The sequence below is a fragment of the Microtus oregoni genome, unplaced genomic scaffold (genome assembly GCF_018167655.1).
Source record: "Microtus oregoni isolate MIOR12 unplaced genomic scaffold, Mior012 000020F_ref0000438, whole genome shotgun sequence".
NCBI classification, from domain to species: domain Eukaryota; kingdom Metazoa; phylum Chordata; class Mammalia; order Rodentia; family Cricetidae; genus Microtus; species Microtus oregoni.
The window spans coordinates 25,495,601-25,508,289 of NW_024543079.1; the positions used below are offsets into that span (position 1 = coordinate 25,495,601).

A 12,689-nucleotide genomic window follows, 5' to 3' on the forward strand; every position below is an offset into this window, starting at 1 on the left:
GGCCACTCAGTGCCCTTGCATAGCCTACAGTGAGCTGCACAGATACTAATGCCATTTCCTGTTCAGTTCCTCAGTAAGAGACAGGAAGAGAAAATTCTCATTGAAGCATTTACAGTGCAGCCTAAATTCTACTTATGCCTTTTGGCTGATGATCTAATGACACTGTTTCAGCTACAATTTTTAAAAAATATTATGTGTACATAGAAAGTAATATTTCATTAAATACAGAAAAATATTTTATTTAATTTTTAGAGGTAATATCTCTTATATATAGACATGTAATCCAAGTTACTGATTACATGCTTGTTCCTGGCTTTTTATTTCTAAGTGGAATCATTCCACAGTACATTTTAAGGTTCTTGTAAGGTCTTACATATTCACCCACATTGAATTTGCTGCCTTCTCACAGGCGGCCTTTTCATCTCTCTGTCTTTGGCTGATGTGTCGCTGGCTTCCTTGTTGAGTCTAGGAGTCCTGTTCACTGCAGGAAAAGCAACTGATTCCAAAATAAACAATGTCATTATACTTAAAAGCACTCATAAACCATTTGACATGATGTTATGTGACTCCGTATATGTCCCCATGTCTAGGGTGAAACCAGATATTCAACATACAGCCACATACAAATCAAGAGTTGCTTATGAGACATTATATTATTTTTTCTTACTGCCCAAGACTAACATATTTTTAGGAGACTGTTAAGAACCTTTCACAACTGTATCTGAGAATTTTACACTTTGCATAGAAATTAAAAGAAGTCTACCATGCAACAATGACTTGGTGGAAACATGTTCATTTTTTTATTTATCTGTCTATATCATACATTTGTTCAGACATCTTCTGATCCCTCTCCCCACTTATAATGCTGATCAGGTACATTCAGGATGGTGTGGTCATAGACCCTTATTCACTTCTGTTGTAGTTTTTTATGTATGCTCATTAATAATCTGTTCCATATGAAAGGAGTGAGATTGAACCTATTGCCAATTAAACTGTATTCAAAGATGATAGCAGTATCCTGGCAATATTTTTTATTTCCAGCATGCTGAGAACTGAGGAGAAGAATGTCTTTCTTCCCTGCAAAGGTCTGCTGAGCTTCAGTGTCTCATCCTGATTGAGTGTCAGAACCCATTGATTATGGTCTGCATACAGGTGCAGCTGGGAGAACGCTGCCTGTCTAAGAGTTTCTGTGGCTGGGATAAACACTGTGAGCAAAAGCAGCCTGTGGAGGGGGACTTGATCGGGGGAGGGGGAGGGAAATGGGAAGCGGTTGTGGGGACGAGGCAGAAATCCTTAATAAATAAATAAATTTAAAAAAAAGCAGCCTGGAGAGGGAAGGATTTTGTTCATCTTAAAATGTGTAGTCCATTATTCAGAGAAGTTAGGGTAGGAACTCAAAGAGAGCCCAAACCTACAGGCAGAGGCCATGGGAAGGTGCTGCTTACTGGCTTGCTTCCTGTGGCTTCATCAACCTGCCTTCTTATAGTACCCATGACCATTAGCTCAGTTGGTGGCACTGACCACAGTGAAATGGGCCCTCCTACATCAATGATTAATCAAATGCACCAGAGGCTTGCTCACAGACCCCATACATACACATACACACACACACACACACACACACACACACACACACACATATACATACATACATACATACATACATACATACATACATTCTTAGGGCATTTTCTTGATTAGGATTCCTTTTTTGGGTGATCTTAGCTAGTAGCAAGTTGACATTAAGAAGCCAGCACAGGGCCCTAAGTTGGTGTGAGCTGTGTAGATATTTCAGATCCAGCTATTCCACATAACGCATTGTCACTCAGCTCGTACGCCTAGGAACATTGTCAAAGACACACGGTTTGCTGTTGTTTTCTTTTAGTTTTGCTTAGAGGATGTCTGACCTGTGCCTTTGCTTGCAGCAAAAATTGATTTCACAACTGCGTTCTTAGCTATGAAAAATCTTAGTAGTCATAGGATAGACTGTTTAGCAAGACTTGAGGTTTCAGTTCTATCTCATTTTGAAACCGAACTAGAGAAAAAGAAAGCTAAGTTCTGTACTAGAGTAAGGGGAACCAACCCCCTTGCCTGGAGTATTAGCAGTTGTTAGTTACTGCTTGAATTCCATGGTAGCAGTGCCTATGTACCTAGTTGTGGCCAGCACAGGGGCACAAATGATCCTAAGACATCATTTTGGGTCTGTAAAAAATGGCATTCCTTTACTTGGAAAGTTGGGGCACTATATGTGACATAGAGGGGATTGAGGGAAACAAAATAGAGCCTTGGAAAATGTGGTACATTTACACAATGGAGTACTACATAGCAGAAAAAAATAATGACATCTTGAAATTTGCAGGCAAGTGGATGGATCTAGAAAACATCATATTGAGTAAGATAACCCAGACCCAGAAAGATAATTATCACATGTACTTAAACATAAGTGATTTTTAAAAATACAGTAAAGAAAACCAACCTACAGATCACAATCCCAGAGAGCCTAGACAACAATGAGGATCCCAAGAGAGACACACATGGATCTAATCTACATGGGATATAGAAAAAGACAAGATCTCCTGAGTAAATTGGGAACATGAGGACTTTGTGGGAGGATTAAAGGGGAGGGGAGAGGAAGATAGTGGAGCAGAGAAAAATGTAGAGCTCAATAAATATCAATAAAAGAAATGTAATATATAAAAAATGTTCTTACAAACAGACCAACTAAATTATTTTTTCCTCTTTCCAGTTGTAAATTTATAAAAGTATAACATGTCAGAGAAGATCTATATTTAAAGTCATTTGGGCGAGTACTGTCAGTGAGTCAAAGGGTTAGCAGAGTTCATGTTGGAAAACACCTCCGAGCATTTGACATCAGTGAAAGCTCATTAGATATGCCATGTGGCAAACGGTGACGCTTGTGGATGACCAGCCACTAGGGGAAGAAGACTTTGGTAACCCAGACCCAGAAAGACAAATATATGTACTCACTCATAAGTGGCTTTTAGACATAAAGCAAAGGAGAGAGAGCACGAGCAAGGAACTCAGGACTGCGAGGGGTGCACCCACACATTGAGGCAATGGTGATGTTTTATCGGGAACCCACCAAGGCCAGCTGGCCTGGGTCTGAAAAAGCATGGGATAAAACCGGACTTGCTGAACATAGCGGACAATGAGGACTACTGAGAACTCAAGAACAATGGCAATGGGTTTTTGATCCTACTGCACATACTGGCTTTGGGGGAGCCTAGGCAGTTTGGATGCTCACCTTACAATAGACCTGGATGGAGGTGAACCCTGATTGCTCTTCGAGCTGATGAGGGAGGGGGACTTGGTCGGGGGAGGGGGAGGGAAATGGGAGGCGGTGGCGGGGAAGAGGCAGAAATCTTTAATAAATAAATTAATTAAAAAGAAGAAGAAAAATACAAGATCTTCTGAACAAATTGGAAGCAAGAGGACCATGGGAGAGAATAAAACAGAGGGGAGAAAACGGAAGGGAGCAGAGAGAAATATATAGCTCAATAAAAATAATTTTTAAAAAAATGACTTTGGTAACTTCAAACAGTGCCGAATATTGACTCTGCCAGCTAGATTTGAAGCTACAGTCAGAAATTGCCCACCTCTGACATCCAGTGGTCTGTGTTGTTACAGAGGCAGCCAGGTAGTGCCAAATCTGTGAGTGCCTGCCTGGTCCCCAGATCCCCCTTTTTCACTGGTGAATAGGTTATATATTGCCTATTGGTTTCTTTTTCATCAAAAAATTCAATTTTATTGCATATTTGTGGAGTTTCCAACACCTTAACCTGTGCATATGTGATGTACTCATTAGTCCGTTTATCTTAGATGGAGGGCCTCTCTTTAAAATCCTGCATGGGAATAGTGTACCAGTGTGATGTTCATACCCTGGGTTATCAGCTCACTTGCCTCCTAGAGCAAACTTGCCCCCATTCTCTTTTGATAGATAGGCTTCATAATGGTTAGCCCCCGTGAAGACATGAGGATTGATAGGATTAATGTATGAAACTGGCTAGCACAACCACAGTATATGGTGAGCATTCGGCAAATGTAGCTATAAGTGTGATTCTAATTAATTATTTTCTTTTACTGCTACCACTTCAAAAACATATCGTCTTATGTTTTCTAAAGCTCCGGGTTAGTGTAAATTATGAATGTTCAGAGATGTCTTCCTCATTTTGAAAATTAATTTTTTATACTGCATCTTCCTGTGACCCCTCTGGCTTCCTGCTGTCCAGAACATAAATACTTGTCAGCCAAGACAATTATCAATCAAATGGAGCCTAAAGGAAAGACTTGGGATTTGTCTTAATTGTGGTTTACATACTAGAGTAACTTCATTATAGAAATGGCCAAATATTAAAGATAAATTGAATTTTTAACATCTCCAGGATCTACAGCTTTATGAGCAGCAGTCAGATATATGAAGGAAAAAAATGTTCAGTTGATAAAGACTTTGCAAAAAAAAAAAAAGAAACTGATTTTTTTTTAAGTTAGAAAGTGTAATCTGTCCCTATTTTTACTTTGTCTTATAAATTTGAAGAAACTTCAAAGCCAAACAACATTTTGAAGTGTCTTTACCCTAACTTTCTGGAGTGGTATACCTACAAAAATGGTCTTTTGTTAGGAGAGAGGCTTAGCATGTCTTTTTCAAAGAAAGCTGTCGTTTCTCTAAATAAACTAGACTGGTTTCATGCTCCTTTCTCTACCCGAGTCGCGTTTTGTCTCTTCTGTGCAAGCAGGGTATTGGCCACAGCACAGTGATGCTACATTCTCTTTGTTCTCCTTGTCTGATGTGCCTTTGATAGCGGATGTATTCTCGTTCTCTGGGAGCAAATCCAGACGACCTGAAGGACCCCATTAAGATTAGTATTCCCCGCTATGTCCTGTGTGGTCAAGGGAAGGATGAACACTTCGAGTTTGAAGTCAAGGTAAGTGTTCCTTCTTCACCCCTCTAGAAGAACAGAGCTTGGAAGCTGTGCAGTGCTTCCTCTGAGTATGAAGTTACTTATGAATGTTATTTTGTAAGACATTGGTCATACGCTTCTTTAATCCAGTCTGTGACGCACTAGACCACAGCACAAGGTAAGGTGGAGTGGCCTGAAATGATAGGATCATATCAGGAGGCAGAGAGACACACTCTGCTAGTGGGGCAGAGGGTATCATCCCAGCCATACCAAGGTTCCAGAATTTTCCTGAATTTAGCTATAGAAAATCAACATTCACTCATTGTACACATGTGCTCATGCGCACACACGCATATGTACACACACAGACTCACACACCTACACGCATACACACACATTCTAGGACAAAACAGAACAGTTGACACCCCCACACACGGCATGGGCTTTGGCTCAAATTATCACATCTATAAAAACAGTAATATCTAATAATAGGAACATTATTTTGTGTAAAGTCTTGTGTCAAGTGGCTAGGATGTAGTTAATAAATTATCAGAACTAATGTCATTATCACTATTGCTCTGTATGTGTGTTTGTGTGTGTGTTCTTAATATTAAAAGTTTTCTTAACCATTTTAGGTATTTTATTTATATGACTTTTTAAAGAAAGAGATGAGCTTTCCAATATAATGACTTCATCTTATTTTTAAATTTATTTCCATTGACTCATAATACTTAGTTAAATGTTGCTGGCTGCCATCCCCTCCTCCTCAGGGAATTAGCTATTAATCACATTTTCTTCCTTCAAGGATGGGCAAGGAAGATGTTAATGTAATGAAGTCCTCTGTAGTATTGGTGTGTGGATTCATAAGGGTGGCCTTGAAAGTACTTTGCATCAGATAAACACTGGCCTGCCGATCTGAACACTGAGTTCTATAGACTTTGATTCTGTTGTGGTTTGCTTGATAACCTAGACAGTTTTTGATCTTCTCAGAGGCTCAGTTTCCTGCTTAGCAAAATGAGGGAAAGCAGCAGTAAGTGGTCTCCAAAGGTCATGTATCAGAGAAGCTTGTCTGTCCAGAGAACATCTCCTAGCCAGGGAGCTCCTGAGGGAGAAGCAGGTAGGAAAGAGGGGATAGAGCCGGCCTTACCACCTGCCTTGCACCTGAGGTGTCCTGAGGGAGCCCCTGTGCTCTGGGAGGTCCGTCCTATCAGACACACAGTTTTCAGTCTTCCCAGAAAAACAATATAAATAATTTCTTATTAGTCAAGGTTTTCAATGCTTCTTTCTATGTACTGAGTTTTTCTTTACTAAAACATATAAATGGGGCATGATTTACATATTTGAGGTTTAAGTTGAAAAAGCATGGGGCCAGCATGGTGATGGTTTTAGCTTTCCTGATTGGCTTTGTGGTGTTGTGTTAAGGGGTTAAGTATGTCTTTTTCTCTATCGTTTCTTATTACCCCTGAACCAATAATGCCCAATTTCTGCTCAGATCCTCTTCATTTTTCTCACCATTCCATATTGTATATGTTTCTGAGTTCTCTTTTTAACATGTGTAATGGCATACACATATACAAAAATAACTTCAAGCGATTTATAATGTTTCCATATTTTGGATTCTGAAATGGTTTTCTCCTGCTCAGAATTATAATTCACCAAAGTCAAGAAGTTGCAGAAGTGAAAACATGCACTGCTTTAAGTTGGTCCATGTCTGTGCTTTACTTTACTGATGAGCATATTAATAAAGGTTAACTATTTATTGGCCCCATGCTCAAGTAAAGGGAACTGCTCTTTTTAAAAACTGGGTCAATTTAGGTCAAACTTTTAAATAGATAGTAGCCCAGTTAGTATACAGATCTGACCCAGACTGTGAAGATGCAACTTCCAGAGAAAGTTAGAGAAAGCAAAAAAGAGGATGCCAGAAGCCTCTCAGGATCAGACTTCCTTCAGTGGGTGAAAACTAACTCCCATGGCAAAGCCAGTGACAAAAGTCAGCAGTAGCTCTGCCTCCTTCAGTACCTTCTCTGTTAGGAAGGCCTTCTGATGCCCGCACAGGCACCAAGTCAGGCCTGCACTCCAATGAGGACAGTGAAAAGGGCCTTCAGACCTGGTACTAGAAAGAAACGTCTTGTGATTCTGCTGCCTCTCTCCAAACAAAGCAAGGAAGAGACAAGCTGCAGGCAAAGGCACAGACGGCTCCTGGAGTAGCTCTGTGTGTGTCAGTGTGTCAGGCAGAAATTTTGTCACCTCAGATCATATCATCTGTATAATGTGGACAATAAAACCCAACCGACTGGGTCGTGAGGAGCAGATGACTTTGCACTTCAAACTTACCTCAGAGGGTGTCTGATACTTCCTAAGTGTTGTGTGTATTTGTTACTAAAGTTAAATAAAAATGGACAGGCCTGGGGAATGCATGGGCTGCTGTCTTTAGAGCCCCTTGGTGATTGTTCATGTGCAACTATGTCTTTATGAAGCTTGGGGTTTTGATTGCTTTGTTTCTGGTTGGGTGTTCCCTGAAGTATCCTGATGCATAAAGAAAACTCAGAAACTAAGTCTACCAGTTGCCAATATTGGAACAGAACCTCAGCTATCTTATACTTGTTGCTAAAATCTCTGTAGACTTTCTTTATTGGGAACATATTATTAATTCTGTGGGTGCCCATGAGAGAAAAATAATGTAAATAACATTCAGAGTTTTTAAAAATGATTTTAAGTTTTTCTTTATAAAAATTTACATTGAAAATCTGATGTTGAAGCAAGCTACTATTTAGAACTTTTTCAAAGTCTACAACTTTTTCTATCAGTTATCGAGTATAGTCATGTGCATGCCATATTATCTAGTCTAGTCTCACACCTGATGATACTGTGCTACTCTTAAATTATCTTGGTGAAAAAGTGGCTTTAAGAAAACAAGGGCTATTAATTTGATTTTTGATAAAAGACAATTCTCTTTAGTTTTAGGTTGTTATAAGAAAAATTTGGTCTTAATGTGCATCTATAAATTATTATTGTTTATACTTTAGAACAATCATTGCTGCTTCTTTTTCAAAGTTTGATTTCATTTTCACCTCTATCCCCCAATGGTATCCAAGGCCCTCTAGGGCTGTGTGTGCATGGCAAGCCCTCAGGGGTTGATCCTGCTGCTGTGGGACCCTGTTTTAGAGCATATCTTGCTGTTGGTCACTGGCCATTTCACCAATTATTTTTAAAGATAGGCAAATAACTACAAGTCTTGACTTGAAAGCCTGAGAAGAGAGCAATTGTAAAAAATACTCGTTATGCTGCTTCCTTCAAGTAAGAAATAAACACCGTCTGTGTAGTTGCTGAATGCAGCATGAGTTTACGTGTGTGAATGCTGAGCCATGCCAGCCTTGGCCCCTGGCATCCTCCTCTTACCCTCCTCTATCCTTGCTCCTCCAGTGAGCTCAGCCCTCCCTTCAACAGATAGGATTTGATAGTCTTTAAAATGCAGCAGCTCCCTGCGGGTGCCCTGTAAAGTGAACTAATGAAGAGTATGCTGAGATACAGTAAAGGTTAGGGGATGCCCGAATACTCCTCATCTCAACACCTGTGGGTCCCAAAGGACTTTCTTTTCCTTAAACTAGATTTGATTTAATTAAAAAAAAAATATTTTGTACATGCTTTTTTTGAGAGGACAAAACCAAGCTTGTTTACTGGGAAAGCTGAGAATCGGTAAGTAGATATGTTTGGATTTCAGTCTCATTTAATTTCTTCAAACTACTTTGTGGAGGCTTCATGTATATGAAGCAAAATATGCACACTGTGGGAGGGGTTCCATGAGCCTCATTACTTTCCGGGTCTGACTGCTTTAGCAGGGCCTACTTTTGGAGCTTCATCCCAAGATGTGTTAAGTGGTTATCAACTCTTCAGATGAATAGCAGCTCACTGTGTGGACATACTCAGTTTGGGTATTCCTGTCTCTTATTGCTGCTTGCTTTTCTGTTCTTTCTTTCTTTCTTTCTTTCTTATTTATTTATTTATTAAAGATTTCTGCCTCCTCCCCGCCACCGCCTCCCATTTCCCTTCCCCCTCCCCCAATGAAGTCCCCCTCCCTCATCAGCCCAAAGAGCAATCAGGGTTCCCTGCCCTGTGGGAAGTCCAAGGACCACCCACCTCCTTCCAGGTCTAGTTAGGTGAGCATCAAAACTGCCTAGGCTCCCACAAAGCCAGTATGTGCAGTAGGATCAAAACCCAGTGCCATTGTTCTTGAGTTCTCAGTAGTCCTCATTGTCTGCTATGTTCAGCGAGTCCGGTTTTATCCCATGCTTTTTATCTATCACCATGCACAAAATTCAAGTCCAAATGGATTAAAGACCTCAATATTAGTCTGAACACACTGAACCTGATAGAAGAGAAAGTGGGAAGTACTCTACAACACATGGGCACAGGAGACCACTTCCTATGTATAACCCCAACAGCACAGACGTTAAGGACAACATTGAATAAATGGGACCTCCTGAAACTGAGAAGCTTCTGTAAAGCAAAGGACACTGTCACTAAGACAAAAAGGCAACCCACTGACTGGGAGAAGATCTTCACCAATCCCGCAACTGACAAAGGTCTGATCTCCAAAATATATAAAGAACTCATGAAACTAGTCTGTTCTTTCTTGAGAACGCATAAAGTTGGCCTCTCCATGATGAATCCCACACTCATTACTAATCTTTGGAAGGCACCTGCTTAGGAACTTTGAGTCAGAATGTCAGTTCTGTTTTATTGGAGTTCCACTTTCAAGGAGTCCTCTAAAAGCACATATTCCTGTAACTGGACCCTCGGTACATAAAGAAGACTTCTTGATTGACAGGTGTCATGGAGAAACAGGAGGTTCAAGGTGGGCCAGCCTGGCTCCTATTTGAGTAGAGTGTCACCTGCTGGTCAAGAATATGTATCTTTAAGGTCCCTGCTTGCCCCCAATCACAGTTCCTTCAGTAATGCCACCCCCTAAACTATAGCTGTTACCCCAAACTCTTTCAAAGCTTTGCAGTGATTGATACAAAGAGTCAGTTACCTTGAATCATGCTTGCTATTTTCAGTTAGCTGGGATCAGAGTGGGTGAAATTTAACTTTAAAATTACATTTCAACATGATACAAACCCCCAGCCAGGGAAGTCTGTAGTTAAGACTAACAGAGGATGTCGTACTCATTTGTCTTAGAAGTAATGACATTTTAAATTCCCTGTATTTTAATGTACATTTCAACACAGCAGTATAAAGACATGAGCCAATGCTGGTGTATGTTTGGTCTTTCTGTTTCTTGAATTTCTGTTGATCCTGTAAGTCACTGTCTCACTTCTTTCTGGAATGGCCCTTTGCAGTCTGTTCTCTCCAGTCTTCATCCGTAACCCAATGTCCACTTTGCTTCCATGCCACAACTTAGTCAGTTCCCCCCCAAATGCCATTGTCCCATTTATTTCAGGTCTTCTGGGGGTTTCAGCTGATTAGACATTGCTGATCTTAGACGATGTTAGGATACCCCACGTGTTCCTAACTGGTAATAGTCATCCAGTAGGGATAACTCAGCAAGTGACACACTGTGATGCTCAAAATTATGGGCGTGATTTAAAACCCTTTCTGCTGTTGTATTTTTCAAGTTAGAATGTTGAGTGCCCTTTGTGGATAGCACCCCACAAGTTCCATTTGCACACAGGGGTCACACTGCAGCCGGCTTGCTCACAACCACTCCAGGAGAGCGCAAGGACGGAGCCTCCTGTGTTAAGCCTGAGGATGCAGTCACACTTCAGCCTTCTGATGGGCAGTCTGCAGCACCTAGGTTAGCTTCATTGCCTTTAGACACTCGTTCACATAGAAACACATGTCTAGGCTGACTTCCCGCATGATGCCAGGACCTAGGCACTCTCCAGCCCTCTGCTAATAGAAGTCCTTGTTCTCTCTGTCCTCTGGGGAGCTTACTGAGTTGGTCAACCTCTCACTGTTCTCTGTTGAGCAGCACACATGCCATGCCCATTCTCACACAGATGCAGGTTATCCCTTTTGACAAGCTCTCTCGTCTACTTGCACACCACAGCAGCAAGTACCTCAAACACAAAACGTCCAAATCTTTCCAGTTAGCTGATTTGTTTTTTTAACTCGGGGAGGCAGACTCCTTCTGTTGCCCTAGAATCCTGCCTCCTTTTGTTCTGTCTTCTAATTGATGGCTTGGAAGGAGATGAGAAGCAGCAACAGGAAGCAGTGGCAGGGAGAAAGCATGATGCTTAGGAAGTTGCCCAGCACAGCTATGTAGACCATTCATGGCAGCAGTGCTCTTGAGTCACGTGAACCCAGACCTTTCTGATGTATGAGATCCTCACATATCCCTGTAGCTTCCAGCTTGTTCCAGCAATATGCTTAACCTTTCTTGTGAGCATCATCCATCCACATGGCCAAATGTTCTCAATTTATAAGGATAACTCCTTGTTCTCTGCTGTCGTTTACCTAACTACCCCAGGACTCTCCCAACTTGCTTCTCTGTATGCCATTGACTTTGCAGCTCCTCATGAAAAAAAGAAAGCTGACTTCTATCCCAGAACCTTCCATGCCCCCAAGCATTTTGCCAGACATTTCTACAAAGTTCCAAAATGAGGGTATTTGTTACATTACATAAAGTAAGAAATCATGAGTGACTTGCCTAAGGCTATACAGCTGGTAAACAGGCCCAGGCCCCACAGGCCTCATGGTATCTAAATGTACAAAACTACTCATTCCCTTTCTTGTTTTAATGCACTTTTTAAATGTCAATAATTCCTGAACATTTTTTAAAGTTGAGAACATATTTTAGTATTGTCTTAGCCAGAATAGCCACTTACCAATCCTTGCCTCATTACAGAATTTACTGTTATGTGTGTGTACACACACACATTCACATACATTTGAACTTTTTGTCTTGAATTCTTACTAAGTCTTGCATACTTTATAAAGTGGAGTTCCTGTTAAAGCTCTGACAAAGCCGGAGCGTTTGGTGGTGGGCAGACCTGACAGGAATCCTGAAGAAATGCCCAGGAAATGTGCAGTTTAGAAGTTGCAGTAATTACATTTACAGTCAGAGAAACCTCTCTCTCTCTCTACTTGGCAGAACAAAAATGAGAGCCATTCCAGTCTATTAGAGAAACCACACACACATACATCTTTTAGAAGTACTTGCTCCCAACTTGATAGAGGATAAATGTTCAGAAAGAGTGGTGTGTTGGCATCTGGGCCTGTGCTTATTAGTTATGTGATAGATTATCTCCCTGTGTGGGGATTAGCAGAGCCAAGACGAATGGAATACTGCGCATGCCCCAGCCATCTAGACCCAGGACCCAGCGTGTGTGCTACTTCACAGCACGAATAGCAGCGAAGGAAATCACATTAGATCTTGAAGAGTCACATTCACCACGTGACTCTTTTGTCTGAGAGAGAGAGAGAGAGAACAAGCAAGCAAAAAACAACAAAAACATTGTTTTCCTTTTTCCAGGTTTCATTCCAAAGCAACTTATCTTTGATGTTGTCTCCACGAGGACCCCTATGTTTGTTCCCACAAAATAAATATTCAAGGAAGATGAGACAGAAATGAGACTGAGTCTCAGGAATAGGAGAGAAGTGGCCACAGCTTCAGGGACCTGTCTTGCATTTCAGTCTCACCCAAGTGCTTGTTTAAAGAATGTTTTCATGTCCCTGTTTCTTCCCAGCTGTTGTGATTTTTTCTCTCCTCCTAGAATGGTTGTTACAGAGTCAGATGGTTTGCAGCTGCTGAGCTGCTGCTCATGGAAA

General features: G+C 41.1%; 1 protein-coding gene across 2 annotated transcripts in view; it reads left to right on the forward strand.

Annotated features, from left to right (window-relative positions):
- Positions 1 to 12,689, forward strand: part of Kif16b (kinesin family member 16B) — a 264,942-nt gene that overhangs the window by 193,200 nt on the left and 59,053 nt on the right. For both annotated transcript variants that reach the window (XM_041670255.1, XM_041670256.1), the window contains one exon: positions 4,821 to 4,943. In XM_041670255.1, the coding sequence (XP_041526189.1) occupies positions 4,821 to 4,943 (123 nt within the window). The remainder of the gene's footprint in view (positions 1 to 4,820; positions 4,944 to 12,689) is intronic.